Source organism: Perognathus longimembris, chromosome 1 (genome assembly GCF_023159225.1).
Source record: "Perognathus longimembris pacificus isolate PPM17 chromosome 1, ASM2315922v1, whole genome shotgun sequence".
NCBI lineage: Eukaryota > Metazoa > Chordata > Mammalia > Rodentia > Heteromyidae > Perognathus > Perognathus longimembris.
In genome coordinates this window covers 87,568,213-87,586,654 of record NC_063161.1, presented here as the reverse complement: position 1 = coordinate 87,586,654, position 18,442 = coordinate 87,568,213, and the positions used below count along the sequence as shown (strand labels likewise).

At 41.6% G+C, this 18,442-nt stretch overlaps 1 protein-coding gene across 11 annotated transcripts in view; it reads right to left on the bottom strand.

The window, feature by feature from the left end:
* Window positions 1-18,442, bottom strand: part of Tle1 (TLE family member 1, transcriptional corepressor) — a 103,893-nt gene that overhangs the window by 41,880 nt on the left and 43,571 nt on the right. For 4 of the 11 annotated variants that reach the window (XM_048331804.1, XM_048331883.1, XM_048331822.1 and 1 more), the window contains exons 7-8: window positions 12,138-12,342; window positions 11,386-11,405 (exon numbers count right to left, since the gene is read on the bottom strand). In XM_048331804.1, coding sequence (XP_048187761.1) covers window positions 11,386-11,405; window positions 12,138-12,342 — 225 coding nt within the window. The remainder of the gene's footprint in view (window positions 1-11,385; window positions 11,406-12,137; window positions 12,343-18,442) is intronic. The other 7 variants (XM_048331813.1, XM_048331831.1, XM_048331891.1 and 4 more) reach the window with 3 other exon arrangements.

Genomic DNA, 18,442 nt, shown 5'->3' with positions numbered 1-18,442 from the left:
AAGACACGATTACATTCAAATCTGGGAGGAGGCCAAAGCAACCTTTAAAAAAAAACATACTTTTCACCAGGCAACAGTGGCTCACACCTGTAATTCTAGCCACTCAGGAGGCTGAGATGTGAGGGTCACAGTTCAAACCCAGGCTGGGCAGGAAAGTCTGTGAGACTTCCATCTTTACTAAGCTATTCAAAAATAAAACAGAACAAAAACCAGAAGTAGAACTGTGGCTCAAGTACTAGTAGACTACAAGACTTGAGTAAAAGAAGCTCAGGTACTGCAACACCCAGGCTAAGTTCAAGTCCCAGGACCTGTGCTAAATAAAGAAATACATAAATACATAAGTAAATAAATAACACACTTTTCAACAAACCAGCAGCTCACACCTGCAGTCCCAGCTACTCAGGAGACTGAGATCTGAGGATCTTGGTTTCAAGAAAAATCCATGAGACTCTTATCGCCAATTAATCATCAAAAAGCCAAAAGTGGAGGTGGGCCTCAAGTGATGAGGCACCAAGCTTAAGTGAGTTCAAGCCCCCACAACCAGCACACACACCAAAAGAGTACAATATTTTATAGCAACACAACAAGACCTGATCTCTAATAAAAAATATATAATAATATTAAAAAGAAAATGAACTGAGAATAGTATGAGCTTCCTGCCTTTCTCCTCATGAAATTCCTGTCTTCTTACATGAGACAAGTGCTGACAGGACCTTCTGCCGAGCCACAAGTGGTCCTGCTACTCAGCACCTAATCTTCCAGACAGCATTTACTACCTAGCATTCATTTTTCAAATATTTATCTGCCAAATAAATATTTAATCGCGAATCCATTTTTCTGATCAACATGAGAAGCAGTGTTTCCACACTGACTGATAGACTCTCATCCCAGCCAAGAAACGCAGTGTTGATTTCACCTTGCAGCTGGTAAAATCTAAGTATCTGCCAGGATTTTCTCAAACACTATAAATACTGGGCAGACTTCTATTACAAATGTCCTGAGAACTGGGATTCCCGGACTGTATATAAATTTTCCATTGTCTTAAAATTCTGTAGAGAAATAAACAGGATCATCTTATTTACCTTATGTGTTTTACAAGCACTCTGGGAAGGAGTTAGTCAGCTCATGGGAGATCTGACAAACCTGAGCAAATCAAGATCAGAAAACAGAGTGTTTTCAAAACAAACGGAAATTCTCAAACCATAATGATTTTTCAACACCTTATGTGTTACATACAGTTAAGGATGTAGAACCAAGTTTAAAAAAAAAATACTAAAGGGAGAAGCATATCTGACAAGTCTCTAAAATGAGAAATGCTCAGAATAAGAGACAGAAAGAGTCCCAAAGTGGATACAGCCAGCCTGATTCTCTCCATGAAGAACAAAGTTGTCTGACTTGATAAGAAGGACCCTCTCACTCTCAGAAAACCTGGAATTCTTTCAGAACATCACATCTCCCAGTATCTCCACTGGCAGCAGATGGACTGGTATTCATTAATACATGCTTGCCCTCGCTAACAGGGCAGGCAGAACAAACAGCAGAGTGGCCACAGGAGCAAGGAAAAGAAAGCCTCATGGGAAGAAAAGGCTAGTAGATCTTCCAATATACAGCCTAGGTAGAGCCCCTTGAGGAGTCAAATCATAGCAGTTTCCAATAGCTTCGTAGCAAAGCGTGTAGGTGAGGGTCAATTAGTCTCTAAGAATCAAGCAAAAAATCAAACATCACAATGTAATTATAAAGCCAGACATTCACTGAGGAACTTAACAGGATACGTTATAGGATCTATAGAAGCTCAATGAATAGCCCACAGAAAATCTAGAAAAATGTCAGGATCTGGACTTCAGAATATTTTTATCTTCAGCACTCTGGACCACCCTATTCAGGCTGATAAGACAGCCATTTCACACGCTTGGGTATCTACTGAAGACTAAGATAGCAATGACTCAGGAGCACCAGTAAGGATAAAAATTGGTCTTCCAGGCACCAGTGGCACATACCAGTAATCCCAGTTACTCCAGATCTGAGGATCATGGTTCGAAGCCAGGCTAGAAAGTCCCCAAAACTCTTATTTCCAGTTAATTAACAAAAAGCCAGAAATGGACCTGGTGCTGGTGGTTCACATGTGTAATCCTAGCTACTCAGGAAGTTGAGATCTATGGTAGAAGCCAGCCCAGGCAACTAACTTCAAGGAACCACCAAAACAAACAAACAAACAAACAAACAAAAAAACAGAAAGAAAAAAAGAAGTGAAGATATGGGTCAAGTGGAAGAGCACCAGCCTTGAGCAAAAAAGCTAAAGTACAGTACCCAAGCCCTTAGTTTAGGCCCCAATACACACCACACAGTTTTTACAGTCTTGCTCAGAATTTTACTTTCCTTTAGCAATCTAATGATCCTAGAGGGTAGCTCCAGAATCTATTGGTAAAAGCAACATTAGTGAGAGGTTGCACTGCTGGTGGTACAATGAACTCCTCATCAGCAACAGAAATCTTCACACATCTCGAGATCTCCAAGCAACTTTTCTGCCAATAAGTTAGAACCCTAAAACCACCAAGCAACAAATTTAAAAGGGGAAAGCCACTCATGGGTACCAGCAAAAGTGAGACAGGTCTCCCTAATGTGAAAATAATGCACATTATTCAAATAGATTTCTTTAGCTGCCATGCGGATTCCCCCTGGGAATGTGTTCTTCCCCGCAGGAGAAGTGTTTGTGTCAGAGGTACAGATTGGGAACTCGTGACACCTCATTTATCCTCGGTTACACTGATGCGGTGGGAACCTAATTTGCTAGCACACTCTACACTGACAATTAACTTCTCTGTGAACATTAAAACAATTAGGTAACGACGCACGCTATCACATCTGTGTGTCTTCTCCATCTACACCTGGTACCAATTAAGCCATCACCCTGCGCTGTACTTTTTTGTTGCAGTCCAATTGGCCATTCACATTGACAGATGCGCTGGTAACTCAGGAAACTAACAGGATCGCTCCTCCTCCTGCCAACAGCATGGAGAAAGTGGGCAATGTATCCACGTGGCAAGCAGACCCCATCTCAGAAATCTGGTTGTGTAGCAGATTTGAAGGGTGCACAGCTATATGATGGCAATCTACATGGATTCAAACCCTGATGCTCAGATCTCAGCCTCCTGAGTAGCTAGGATGCCAGGCACAGGGCCACTAGCTGGGTCTAAGATAGCATTCTATATTATAAGTGAGAATATGTCTTAAGGAGAGTTTTAGTTTAGTTTGTTTTGTTTTTGTTGCCAGTCCTGGGGCATGGACTCAGGGCCTGAGCACTGTCCCTGGCTTCTTTTTGCTCAAGGCTAGCACTCTACCTCTTGAGCCACAGTACCACTTCCAGCCTTTTTCTATATATGTGGTGCTGAGGAATCGAACCCAGAGTTTCATGTATACGAGGCGAGCACTTTACCACTAGGCCATATTCCCAGCCCAAGGAAAGTTTTAAGTTGTGCCAAAAACATAAAACTGCTGACAGGTAACTCAATAAGTATACTGAAGTATATTGTCTGTGTGCCTAGAATTTCCATTTTTAAGTGAGTCACTTCAGTTTTAGCCTTATTTCCAGGACCTCTCTTGAGGTCATGTTGGATCAACATTAGTTCATGAAAAGAAAAATATTTAGGTGAAGCCGGGAACAGGTGGCTCATGCCTGTAATCTTAGCTATTCGGGGGCTGTGATCTGAGGACCGCAGTTTGAAGCCAGCCTGGGCAAAAAAAGTCCTGAGACTCTTACTCCAACTAACATCCAAAAGCCAGAAGTAAAGCTATGATTCAAGTAATACCATACTAGGCCTTGAAGAATAAGGCTCAGCAACACCCTGGTCCTGAGTTCAAGCCCCAAGACTGGCGCACACATACACAAAAAAATTAGGTGAAACCATTCTTTCTGGCTCCTGTTAACTTTCAGCCAAATTGAGCATTATGAAAGTGCTCAAGTTATTGAGAGGCTGGGATTCATTTCTGGTACTACAAGGCTGAGGCTGAGTCTAATCAGTAACTTCCCCTGCTATCTTAGTGCTAGATACTTCCCCAGCCCACCTCTAAAAACAGAGAAGAAATTCCAGGTAAGGGTTTGAGTGCAATAAATAATACATTCACCATCATACAACTCTACTCAAGTGGGACTAGAGAACATTCTAGAAGCACTTGCCCAATTTAGACACAATTTAGAGTTCCTTATCTATAATGCCATTCCCATCTGTTGTCTTCTTGATGATGCTATGGCAGCATCTGCTTTTCAGAACAAGACCAATAACCTTCTCTAAACAAACCATCTCTCTCTCTGCTTTACTCTCAATAGTATTTAGGATCCTGAAGTAGGATCTGAATTGACTTCTGAAGTAACTAATCAAGGAGAAGAAAAGAGGAGAGGAGAGAGGAAAGGCTAAGAGAACCACAGAAAGCACCTTCTATTAAATAAAGTGATAGTTACCATAACTGCCTTTAAGTAAGTTCTAAATATAAACCCCTGATACACCTACTAGTTATGGAATAACAACACAGTCACCATGATGTGATCTAAATCTCAATCTGTTATTGAAGTAGCTATGGGTTCAGGTACTCACTCTCCTAGACTTTCCTGTCCCTTTGATAAAACAATGGTGCTGTGCTTGAAGACTTTTCTGGATTTTTGAGAATTTGCTGAGTTACGATGTCACCCCAGAATTTTGCAAAGAAACATTGACCCAGGATACCCTATATACAATGTTAGAGCCCATTCATGAACCGAGTCCACACATCTCTGCTGTCTCCTGGATCCAAACAGTGATCCCATAAATGAGATATTTCAGTGTCACTACATCCAACAAACGCTTACATGTAACATTGAAAGGGAAGGTAAGAGGGCAACAAGAATATGCAGAACCTCAAATAGTGCTTGATGCTAAATAAATATTTATTACATGAATCAAAGAATGTAAACACATGTTCTGTCATTTCTGTTTTTCTTGAGACTCCATCTCTATAAGTCCAGGTGGGTCTCAAACCTGAATTATTTCTCCTGCACTGACCTCCTAGGTGCTGAGGATACAGGCCTACACTGTCACAGGTTGGCTGTAAGGTATTTTCTAAACAAGCTATACAACTCTCTGCAGATTCTTTAATTCCAAATCTCTCAGGATGAGGTAAATAATATTCTCTGAAAACAGAATTGGATGCAAATTATCTCTGAATTAACTGAAATATCCAAAATAACATTTTTCTTAATAATGTAATGATGTATACTGACTGAAGAAACAATGGCTTTAAGTCTTACTTCATTGTTCAACAGCTGGAAGTACCTAAGTGTTTATGAACAAAAAAGCCCCCCCCCCAAAAATTAAAGAAAACAGCTTGAGAACTAGAAAGAAGTAAAATTTACAGCAAATAAACGAAGAAAATAAATCACAAAATAAATCCCTACTAAGTTGGTAACTTTAGGTAAAACATGGTTGCTCAGGGGTATAATCTTAGGAGGAAGAATTGCAGTTTGAGGACAGCCAGCTCAGGAAAAAAGTTTTCAAGACTGTCTCAACCATCAGTGAGGTATACTAGTACAGGCCTTCAGTCCCAACACCTGTCATCTCAGCTACATGAAAAGTTGAGACTAGGAGAATTATGGTCCCAGGACAGCATGTGTAAATACAATCAGAACCCCATCTCAATCAATAAAAAGGCTGAGTATGATGGCACACTCCTGTCATTCCACCAATGAGGAAGTATAAAGAGGGAGGATAGAATCCAGACTGGCTGGAAGGGGGGGGGGGGAAATCTCAGAAATAACAAAGCCAAAAGGGCTGATGACAGGGCTTAAACAGCCTCAGAGTGGCAAGGCCCTAAGTTCAAAATCCCAGTAGCACTGTGAGGAAAAAGAGTTGCTTATTGTACTGTTCATCTCTTTTGGAGAACTGTTTTTTCTTTCATTTTGCCCCTAATACTTTCATCTAGCTTTTACACTATAAAAGGTTAAGCTTGCAAACAGAATGAATTTTGCCATTATAAAATAGGCACTATAGCTGGGTGCTGGTGGCTCATGCCTATCACCCCAGCCACTCAGGAGACTGAGACCTGAGGGTCATGGCTCAAAGTCAGCCTGGGCAGGAAAGTCTGTGAAGACTCTTTATCTCCAAGGAACCACCAGAAAACCGGAAGTGGGGCTGCAACTCAGTGACAGAGCACTAATTTGGAGCAAGAGAGCTCAGAGACAGTGGCTAGGCCTTGAATTCAAGCCCTACAACTGACAAAAAATAAAATAAAAAAATACTACTTCCCTACCAACAAGTTGTAGAGAGCTAAAAATTCACATATCCACATTCCCTCTGAATCAAAGCAAGAGAGCTCAGAGACAGTGCCTAGGCCTTGAATTCAAGCCCTACAACTGACAAAAAATAAAAATAAGGGCTGGGAATATAGCCTAGTGGCAAGAGTGCTTGACTCGTATACATGAAGCCCTGGGTTCGATTCCCCAGCACCACATATATAGAAAATGGCCAGAAGTGGCGCTGTGGCTCAAGTGGCAGAGTGCTAGCCCTGAGCAAAGAGAAGCCAGGGACAGTGCTCAGGCCCTGAGTCCAAGGCCCAGGACTGGCAAAATAAATAAATAAATAAATAAAAATAAAAAAATACTACTTCCCTACCAACAAGTTGTAGAGAGCTAAAAATTCACATATCCACATTCCCTCTGAATCAACATATTTTTTGCTGTGATTGAAACAATGTATTTCAATATACAAAGACTTAAAGACTAACAGTCAAAAATAGTGGGCCAGGCACCAGTAGTTCCTGTTTATAATTGTAGCTACTTGGGAAGCTGAAGTAGAAAGGTTAGCAGTTCAAGGCTAGCCCAGGCAGAAGTTTGTGAGGACTCCTCAATCAAGAGCTAGACGTGGTAATATATGTGTTTCACACTTGCTTGGAAAATGGTGCATGAATCATGGTCCAGGTACACATCCAGGAAGTAAGCAAGCACCTGCCTAGCAAACACAAGGCCCTGGGTTCAAACCTCCAGCCCTCTGTTTTAAAACAGTTAAGTTGCCTGCTAGAGGTACCCCAGTACTTCTCCCCAAAAAGTACAGTCAGGAGTCTTCCTCACAGTTTAATCCAAGGGTCCCTACAGTGCCAGAGACCGCTACATATCTCTAGGAAAGCTGATTTTCTTTCAAAGTATCAAACTATTGTAGAACAACAGAGTACACAGAAAAGCTGGTCAGAAATCAGCTATCCTCTTTTAAGCCAGCATTAAAGACATCTGCAAACATGTAAAAGCCTGCCAATCCATCCCATTAAAAGTTTGTTTTGGGAAAATAGTGACATTTTTAAAGTAATAACGTTAGAATGTTACCACAATTAAGTTGCTCTCTAAATGACTTTGGATATCCAAGTAAATACCCAAGACATACTAGTTCTTAAGAATCATCAATAATTTTAATCCAAAGACAAAGACAAAGGCAGAGTACTTGCTTAGCAAGGGAGGTCCTGAATTCAAACCCAATCCCATGCCTACTTTCAAAAAAGGGAAGATACAACAATGTGATATTCAAAGGTAAGAATACCATCAACTACACCCACTGCACTTAACACCTCTCTCATGTGAAAAAGAAGTGCAGGAAAGAAAGTGACTGATTAATCTGCCAAGTTGAATTAAGACTCACATTTCAAGCCACTTTCATAAAACACTTGAGTGCTACAATATTTTAGGCGCTGGTACAACACGTCATATGAACGCCTATCACGTCTCATACGCAATGTTACATCAAGTTTGAAGAGCGACTTAATTTGATGTCACTACTGCAATATCCTATTTACAAGGAGTCAACGATTTAACTCCTCATTACAGACCAAATTAATGTTTAGGTTATAATTATGGTTCTCCCAATTTGTATCATCACCACCCAAGAGTTTTCCACAATAATTAGACAGGAAATATAATATGCATGCTTACTTCTGCAAATATGAACTGATCACTAAAGCTTGTCAAAACTCTGAAACAGAAAAGAATACAAGCCAATAATACACACATCACGATTTCTTTTATTTCCTGAACTGAGTTATGCAGTGAATCCAACTGTCAACTACACTAGCTGCTAATTCTAACGGACTTAGAAACAATCCAGAATTGTCTGAAATTCAAGAACTGGTGTGTATTTTTTTCAAGGTTACAACCGATCACCCTCCCTTCCTCTACCCTTACTTTCCCAATGAATTAAGTACTTGCACACATTTTTGAGCACCAACACAAATAAGGTCATTGCAAACCTTCAGAACTAAGACCCATACAAATGAATAACACCTCTAACAGCCTGACACACTGTGTACCACGCTACGCCATCACTGCTACACTGTGGTGTAAAGGTGTCACACAACTTGAGCTAGTTTTATGCCTTTCGTTTGTTTCTTTAACCATCTTCATTGGTTCTCTAAGAAAAAGGTTTTACCTGTGTGTCTTCAAACCGCTAACTGTAGAGCGGTACATCGCTTTATACACAGTGATCGAACATAGCCACTTACAGTGTAAAGAAGTGCAAGGGAAGAGTTAGAAATTAAGTTCCACTGGGTGTAGTCTCAGCTCTTGAGAGTCTAAGAAAGGAAGATCACAAGTTTGAAGCCAACCTAGGCTACAAAGTGAGACACTGCCCCCACCCCATTCCATCTCCAAAAACAAGCAAACAGACATAGTTCAGGGGGAGAAAGCTTACCCCTCGTGCATGAGACTCTAGTTCAAACCTGTCTCTCTCTTACATATAAACACATACATACACACACACACACAGAAGGGAGGAGGGAGGGAAGGAGGAAGGAAGAGATAGAAGGAGGAGGAGGAAAGGAGAAAAATCCATGGGATAATGTCTTCAATTTACAAACAAAGCCAGACTCAAGGTGTGGCCAAGGTAGTCAAATACTGGCCTGGGCATTCTAGCTGAATGAACACTAGGACTTGTTTTTCAGCTCTAGAACAAGTAAAAGTAAAAAGTAAGTAAGTTTTAAAAATAAGCAACATGCAGCACCAGCTTGGCCCACATTGTCTCCTGTGCTGCTTTCTGGTGCAGGGTTAGATTTTTTTTTGGGGGGGGGGGTACTTTACTGAATGAACATGGCAGAACACATGATAACCCATAGGGATATTGAAACAGCAAAATATAAAAGGTCTTATCTATAAAGCCAAGCCAGTTGACTTACTTGTATTTGTTCTGGTGGGGAGGGGTTAACTTTAACTTTGCCCCTTGTCCTGCCACACAACACACTTCAGAGAAAACTCAGGTGAACTTAAAAACGAACTACTTCTTGCTTTAACATTATCATTAACATTAACACTTCTAGCATCACCAGCATTTGTTGCAAAGACCTAGTATGCTACACAGAAGGCAGAGTAGGGAAGCACCCCCTTCCCACCCCAAAGTTCCAAACTGCTAAGATTTGTCTCTTTCCCTCAAATCCCTAACACAAAAGTATCAGGGCTGAGGCAGTTCCATGCTGGAGTGCTATCTAGCCTGCACAGAGCCCAAGGTTCAATCCCAAACTGCTCCTCCCCCACCAATAAAAGTTGCAATGATTTAAAAGTTCAGTGTCTCAGGCTGGGAATGTGGCTTGCCTAGCACGCATGAAGCCCTGGGTTCAATTCCTCAGCAACAAATAAACAGAAAAAGGTGGAAGTGGCACGGTGGAATGCTAGCCTTGAACAAAAGCTCAAGGACAGTGCCCAGGATCTCAGTTCAAGCCCCGGGACTGGCAAAAATAAGTAAAAAATAAAAGTGCAGTGTCTCACTTTCTGCCATGTTTTAAGGTTGGCCAAAATACCATTATATTCAGAAATAGGAGAATTGGAGGTATACCACAGCAGTAGAGTGCCAGTTTAGCAGAGGCTCACACCTGTAATTCTAATCAGGAGGCTGAGATTTGAGGATTGAGGTTCAAAGCCAGCCCCGGCAGGTAGGTCTGTGAGACTTTATCTCCAAAGAACCACCAAAAAGACAGAAATGGGACTGCAGCTCAAGTGGTAAAATGCTCACCTTGCACACAAAGGCTCAGGCATAGCACCCAGAGGCCCTGAGTTCAAGCCCAGGACTAGCATCTCCCCCGTTACCCTCTCCAAAAGCATAGACAGATAGACAGACAGACAGACACTACCCTTGCTGAACCAGTCAGCCTCCCTCTCCTGGTTCTACATTTGAGATGCGCTTTGACTATAACCCTCCCACAGATACCTGGCAGAAGAAGCATGGATACTCAGTCCACAGGCTACCCCAATCACAGCATCAGAGAAAATGATAGGCTCTCAAACCCATACTGTGACTCTCCTCATTTTTATTTGGTCAGTCTTAGGTCTAAAATAAATTTGAGTCTTAGTTCACACTCAGAAAACAATCATACAAAGTAAACAATAGTGAGTGCCTAGTAACTCAGATACATTCACAGAAGATAATAAGTGGTTCAGGTAGAATGAAGATGCTGCTAATTTCTCATACTGATGGTGACTCTACCCAGAAATGCAGACTTAAAGTTCAGACTCCCTGGTCTTTTAAACTCTATGCATCCAGGACTCAGTGTGTAATGACAAGCACATTTTTAAAGTGGTCCATCAGGGGTGCACACTGATCAAAGTGCTACTTCCAACTAAGTCATTGCAGCAAACAGTTTCACCTTTAAATCATGCACTTCTGATCATGCACTTCTGTTTTATAAACAGAGGGGAAAAAAATCAAAAAGAAAAAAAAATTCTATCCTGGCACAGGTGGCATGATCATGCCTTTAATCCTAGCTACTCAGGAAGCTGAAATCTAAGGATCATGATTCAAAGCCAGCCCAGGTAACAAAGTGTGAGACTCTTTAATCTCCAATAAACTACTCAGAAAAGGTGGGAAGTGGGGCAGTGGCTCAGGTGGTAGAGAGCTAGCCTCGAGCAAAGGAAGTTCAGGGACAGGCATGCCCAGGCCCTAACTTCAAGTCCCAGGACAGGCAATAAATGAATGAATGAATGAATGAATGAATGAATAAATAAATAAAAGTTTGACGAGAAGCTGGTGATTTATACCTGTAATCCTAGCTACTCAGGAGACAGAGACCTGAGGATCATGGCTCAAAGCCAGCATGGGCAGGAAAATTCATGAGACTATTTCCAAGAAGCCAAAAATGAGTTTATGACTCAGATGGTAGAGAGCTAGCCTTGAGCGAAAAATAAACAAAAAAACAGATGAGGCCCAGGCCTTGAGTTCAAGCCCTAGGACCAGCTCCAAAAAAAAAGCTTTTAGAAGAAGACAAAAGGAAAAACCCAATTCACTGAGAAATGGGCAGCTTGGGGTGGTGCTGTGTGTGAAGGGGGTGCTATTGTGTCGGGGGATGGGGGTGAGAGTGTCCGTGTTTGTGTACAACAGGTGCTTGAGTACTTACTGTGCCCGGCTCTCTGTCTGCTTCCGAGGTTACCAAGAAACGCACAGACATGCCCGTTCAGACACAGAGGCAAGAACAGAAATAAAAAAAAGGGGGGAATAATTAGAACACAAGCCCCAAACAGGTTTAAAAATGGCTTTTATTTATATAAGTCATTGCACATTCCTAATACAGTGATTTCCTGAAAATTACAGTATTTTGTAAACATAAGATTTACAGTTTAACCATACACAATGCCTATTTTTTTATTTCTTGACAGAATAAATTACTTTTCTCCAAAAAAATTAGTCAAGTGCAATTTTGCCCAATATTTAATGCATACTAGAATTAAAGCCTATGAAACTAAGTAGTAACAGATGCAATTATCAAACCTTTCATTTGAACACACTCGCTTTCAAATTTTAACTTCTTATTTCGCCCCATTTAACAACATTACTTTCTTTGAAAATTACCCAATTAAGCAGTTAACAGTTTTCCATAATACGGCACAGGCCACTGGCATTAACTAGGCAGTTGCCAAGATGTCAAGGATGCCTGCGATCTAACGAGATGGAGAAATCTACAGATGCCCACAGCCACCCCTGTGCACTTGCAGGGTGAAGTGTGTGTCAGTGGAAAGCTTTTCGACAGTTCCTCTCATCTCATTGTTTGCTGTCTGTATGGGTTGGGGCTTTCGTTAGCGATGCACACAACTCTGCAGTACTGTCTGGGTATGAGGGCAAAGTCCTAATCTGGCTTGCCCGGCCTCTCACCTCTGTGGTGTTCTGCATCATGGTGCTTCTTGTCATCTTTTATTGCCAAGTGAGACTGCCCACTCAGAGCACTAGACAGTGCAAGAAGACTGGCACTGCCCCCGAGGGGTGGGATGCCAGGAGGCTGAAGTCCTGAAGGGTGAGGCGTGAGGGGCACGGGGGGTCCATGGCCATGAGACAGATGCTGAGCTTGCAACTGCTGCTGCTGTTGGCAGTGGTGACACAGGAAGAGGAGGAGGAAGGAAAGGAGGAGGTGGTGATGGCCAAGACAGTATCCAGGGGGAAAAAACGTGATGAGAGAGAATGCAAAAAACATGAGGTGAAACACATGTAAGGGAGAAAACACAGAGACAGGAGGAGGGGGAAAAAAAGGGGAAAAATTAGATTAGTTCCTTTGGTTCATCAAAAGCTTTTATCCATCAAGTTATCTATCCCACCCCACCCCTCCAAAATCTTATCTCAGATCTATACTGCCATTTTCAGCAGTAACTTGTTCCCAGTAGACTGGAGCTGCATCTTTCTGAAGTGCCTCTGGGTGATGAAATCCAGTAAATCATTAAATTGAAGATTCTAAGGCTCATTCTGATTTTGAAGCGGGCAAGTGTTTTGTTTTCTTTTGAGGGAGGTGGAGCTGGTGATGGGCATACTATGATTCAGTAACCACTCCTTGACGCAGTCTGATTATCTGGTGACTATCTCACCCTGTCTTCTTGCTTTGTTGTACCACAGTAATATGATGTAGCTGGGTACCCGTGGATTATGTCTATAATCCTAGATAGATGCCAGAGACTGAGATCTGAGGATCATGGTTCAAAGCCAGCCCACACATTCAAGTCTATGAGGCTCTTATCTCCAATTAGCCACTAAAAAGCCAGAGGGAGAGCTTTGGCTTAAGGAACAGAGTGCCAGCTTTGAGCCAAAATGCTAAGGGGCAGTAGTACCCAGTCACTGAGTTCAAGACATAATACCAGCACCAAAAAACAAAACAAAACAAAACAAAACAAAAACCCTGACAAGGAAAGTACTTTCCATTAAATCCGTGAGACACCAATCAGGGCAGAAGTCTAGGCCCAAGTTTCCAGTATGTTGCTCAGACACCACTTAAACCCATTCTAGCAGTTATAAATCTGCTCACATTGAACAGCACCACTGTTCTCATATATTATAGTTAAAAGCATGTAGTACACAATGAGAAAGTAAGCTGGAAATGTCCCCTCACTACAATTCTGGATGTACTTCAGCCATCAACATAAAGCTCATTTTTGATGAGACAGTAAGAACAATTAAAGCTCAATCCTAAAGTTCAATGTTGGAAAATTCTTAGGCTGATCTGTGCTTACTTCCCTTGGACTTAATTATTCTTTTGATTTATTACCTCTTTGTGTGTTCTGAATATTTTAAATCTTCACATCAGACCTTTAGTAATTTCTACCTAGGTCACTGTTTTTAACTGAATCCCAAATATGCTCAAAGTACCCTCAAAAGCACGAGAAAGTACCATGTTAAAAATCAAAGCTGAAATGAGCACCAGTGGCTCACGCCTGTAACCCTAGCTCAGGAGGTTGAGATCTGAGGGTCATGGTTCAAAGCCAATCTTGAGACTCTTATCTCCAATTAAACAGGGGGGGGAAAGCCAGAAGGGGAGCTGAGGCTCAAGTGGTAGAGTGCTAGCCTTCAGCAAAAACGTTCAGCAACAGCACCCAAGCTCCAGAACAGTTATTGAAAAACAAAACTCAGAGCTAAGTGCTGGAGACTCTTGCCTGTAATCCTAGCTATTTAGTTGATATTGGAGGGTTGCAGTTTGGAGCCAGCTCATGAAGGAAATCTGTGAGACTCTCCTATTAACCACCAAAAAACCAAAAGTGTAGAGCTCTAGCCTAAAGGGGGAAAAAAAAACTTAGAAATAGCACTCAGACCCTGAGTTCAAGCCCCAATAAAGGCATGTATGCATGCACATTCCCACTGTCCCCCCCCCCCGACAAAATCAGAAATTAGGAATTGCTCTAATTTTGCAGTAAAATTTCCACCTTTCCTAGCACTGTTAAAAACTTGGGGAGTCCACCTTCTTTTTCAAAGTTCTATTCTTTCCCAAGGGAGCCCAGTTGTAATTAGGGCAGCTAATGGAAAAGGAGGGGATGGGAAGGTCAGAGCAGAGAGCATTAATGGTATTCCTCCAAATGTATTTATAAACTACTCATTCACCATTTGAGATCATACTAACGATTTTTTCACCTGTAAAAATCACCTTCCTGTCATCCCAAAGACACTAATTCTTGCTCTGTCACCTTTTAATAGCTCGGCAATAGTGAGACATAAAACTGAAAAAGCTGGAAGCAGCATCACGGTCCACTAGGCATGCTCATTAGCACTTAATTAGGAACTAGACACCTGCCATAAGAAATGTGCTTGGAGAAGGATGAGGAACAGGTCTGCCCTACCAGCAATTACTATCATTACTTGGGGAGCAGGAGCTATGTCCGGCTTCTAGGGGGGAAAACGCACTGATGCATACACAACCAAGTGCAGTGGGTAATTAAGCACGGCACTGATTAAAGGAAGATGAGAGAGGCTAAGCAGAGGGGAAGGGACTTAACGACAGGGTGGATGATACCCCTCTTCCACCTCTCCTGGCATCCTCCACTCCCCCCAAAATACCCAGAATGGAACCATCAGAAGAGCTACTGCAGAGGTGGTAACTCAGGTGGGAGCAAATGCATATTCAAGTTGTATCTGTACACAAGAGGAAGTAGAGATTCCCCCCCCCCCCCAAAAAAAATAATTCCAGGTTAGCTTTCAGTAAGATGAACTGGGAGAGGGAGGGGCTGTGTTTATATAACCATGGGGTTCCATCACAGCTGTGAAGTGTGGTTAAAACCAACAGTTACACTAATAACCATCAATGGGAACATTTAGCAGCCTAACTGGTCCCAGGGAGCGCCCCTTCTGCTAGCTCTCCAGGTCATCTGAAAAGGAGCTCGCTGTCTCATTGTCAGAGGTACCTGGGATTTGAGTTCTACCACTCTTAGCTCAGGAATCTTGAAGGATTTTCTTCTCCCTTTTTTTTTTTTTTTTTAAGCAAATCTTGCCAGGCACTAGTGGCTCATATCTGTAATCCTGGCTACTCAGGAGGCTGAGATCTGAGGATCATGGTTCAAAGCCAGCCCAGACAGAAAATGCCCAGACTCTTATCACCAATTAACCAGCTAAAAACTGAAAGTGGAGCTGTGACTCAAGTGCTGCCTTGAGCAAAAACAGCTAGGCAAGAACTTGAGGCCTTGAGTTCAACCCAGTATTGGCACAAAAAAAAAAAAGTTTATTTATTTTAGCACAAAGGGGAAACTGGTGTCAAATGGGATGTACAGGCATCTGTTTTCTACAGACTAAAATCTCACAATGATGGCAAGGATGGGGGAAATTCAGCCTTTATAGCCATTAGTTTAAAATTAGGAAACTCTGGTTTTTAACAGTTCATGCTAGTAGATTTGCACAGCATAAGCAAAGTTGTGCATAAAAAGCTATTGGAAGAGAAATTTTTAGCAGCTCACAGGGCCCTAGGTTCAAAATGCAAAAAAAAAAAAAAAAAAAAAAAAAAAAAGGCAAAATGTGGCAAAAGCAAAGACATTTTGATGAGCAGTTATGTTTTTCAGCAGTATTGCTGATTCCTCAGGCTATCAATCTAGACTAGTGGTTCTCAAAGAGAGCAATTTGCCAGGGACACTTGGCACTGTCTAGAGACATTTGTAGCTGTCACAAACGGGGGTGGGAGGGGAGTCTACTGGCATCTAGTGGGTTGAGGCCAAGGACGATGTTAAACATCCTGCCATGCTCAGAAAAGCTCTCCACTAGAGAATCACTGAGCCCAAAAATGTCAACAGTGCTAAGCTGAGAAACTGTAGTCACGATTGGAGCTGGAATCCTGTCCCAGTGCATCAGAATGCATGTTCATGAATGCCAAGTGACTTGCCAAATTGCTATTTAAAAAATAAAAATACGTTTCAACATTCAAGCATTGACTGTCCCTTCATCGCCATCCAAGTCCCTTGTCACAACTCAAAAAAATGAACATCTGCTTTCTAAAGCTGATCCCAATAACAAGTTGAAAATTAAACAATCTAGGAAAGAGCTACATTGGGAACTTTCACATAATGTTCTGATGCGAGGCTTGAGGATAGATAAATGCACTTGCTGTAAAGGGAAACAATTTGAATTGGCCCAGAGTGAGACAAGAAAAGCAAACACCAAACCCTGAGTTAATGATACTGAAAACCCACAAGGAATAAAGCAACCTCATCCATGTCAAATAACGGCCACGCACTTCGAATTTTAATTCACATTTTACTTGGTGCAGCATGGGTCAATTATGTTACCATAATGGAACGGACTCTGCTGTTTATATGTACAGGGCTGTAATGCAATGGTGGGGCAATTGCCACACTTCTTGTTTCTAAAACACAGGTGTAGCATGTGCCTCATCACCACAGGGAGGTCTATACAAGGGAGGAAAAAAGAACCAGGACAGAAGTCAGTACCCATGCCCACATCACATGCTGAGCTCCATGCCACCAGCCTTTGAATCAATATGGTCCAAAACTTTAATGTACCCCGAAAACCCCAGGAAAAATTAGGTTACCAAAATTGCACACTGAACTCAACCAGACCTAAAACCATACCACCAAGAGGAATCTCCAATGCTGAGTGACAAGTAAGTGGCATTTATAGCACTCAGTATGTAAACACTTTTAAAAGGGGACAAAAATGTGAAAAGTAGCCTTGTTGACAGTTCTCTCCACATCACTCTTCCTTGGCTTGTGCTATTTGCCTGTTCTGTAAAGCACTCAGTTCTTATCTTGGGAGCCTGCAGGAGAAAGAAAATGGTATGCTGCATAAACAAGTGGGAAAGGCCCTCTGGCAACTGCAACATCAAGGACTCTACTCCAGGAGTTATCTGAAAACCTCCCATTATGTGAATGGCCTCTCTCCAGAAGAGGGCCAAGGGTGATAAACAGGGAGAAAACTGCTTGCTGGGGCCAAGAATTCTCCAGCCACTTGAAAACAATAATAAAAAATACTGTAACAATGTGCTGAAAAGACCTCAGCTAAATACAGGAATGCCTGGGCTGCCGACAGATGGGAGAAAACACTTGCAAACCATCCATCTGAGCACAACAGGAAAAGGAAAAAAGAAAAAAAGAAAAAAATATTTTTAAAAGCTACAATGATTCAACTAAATAAAAGGATGAAAGGCCTAAACAGATATTTCTCAAAAGACATATAAATGACCAGTTAGTAGATGAAGAATGCTCAACATCACAGTCATCAAGGAAATACAAATCAAAACCACAATGAGGTAAGGCTTCACACCTGTTATTATGGCTATTATCAGAAGACCAGGGTGTACAAAACCTGTACAATGATGCTTTGAGCAAAGAAGCTGGTAAACACGATGCAAGTTCCTCAGCAAATTAAAAATACAACTTCCCTATAATCCATTTCTGGCCACATATTTAAAGAAAATGAAATTATGTATCCCCGGGTTCGCTTTAACATTACTGACAAGAATCAAGAAAGAGAAACATTCAAGAATACACCAAGAAAGTGGATAAAGAAAATGTGTACATATGCACAAAGAGTACTCAATCCTTAAAAAGCAGGAAATGGGCCAGACATAGCAGCACACACCTATGATTCCATTATTTGGGAGGTTGAGGCAGAAGAGAAAGGCCAGCTTGTGAAACTCTAGTATATACGTGTGTGTGTATGTATGTATGTGTGTGTGTGTGCACTCATACATGTAAACAAAAAGCAGGAAATCCCACCATTGTTTTGTGACAACATGGATGAATCTGGAGGATATTAAGACAGATTCAAAAAGGACATACTCCATGATCTCCCTGTTCATGTCAGTCTTAAAATTAAAGTACAGAGTAAAGCATAATGGCCACTGATGCAGAAAAATGGGAAGATGGTGGCCAAAATGCAAAATTATAGTTTATACAAGATGAGTAAGTTCTAGAAAGCTCATATATAGTATTATGATAGGTAATAACGTATTTTGTACTTGAAATTCGCGTCTGTGTTCTCAACACATACACCCCCCCCCCACACACACACACACACCACTACAGCAAGGCGATGAACATGTTAACAGGCTTACTTTGGTAAACCATGTCATGATCACATTTAATCAAAACATCAAGCTGTACACCTTAATTAAGCATACAGTTTCTATTTGTTAGTTATATTCTAAGTGAAACTAAAAAGTAAAAGAAAATGATACACGGAGGCAAGCAAGGCACAAAGAAGCT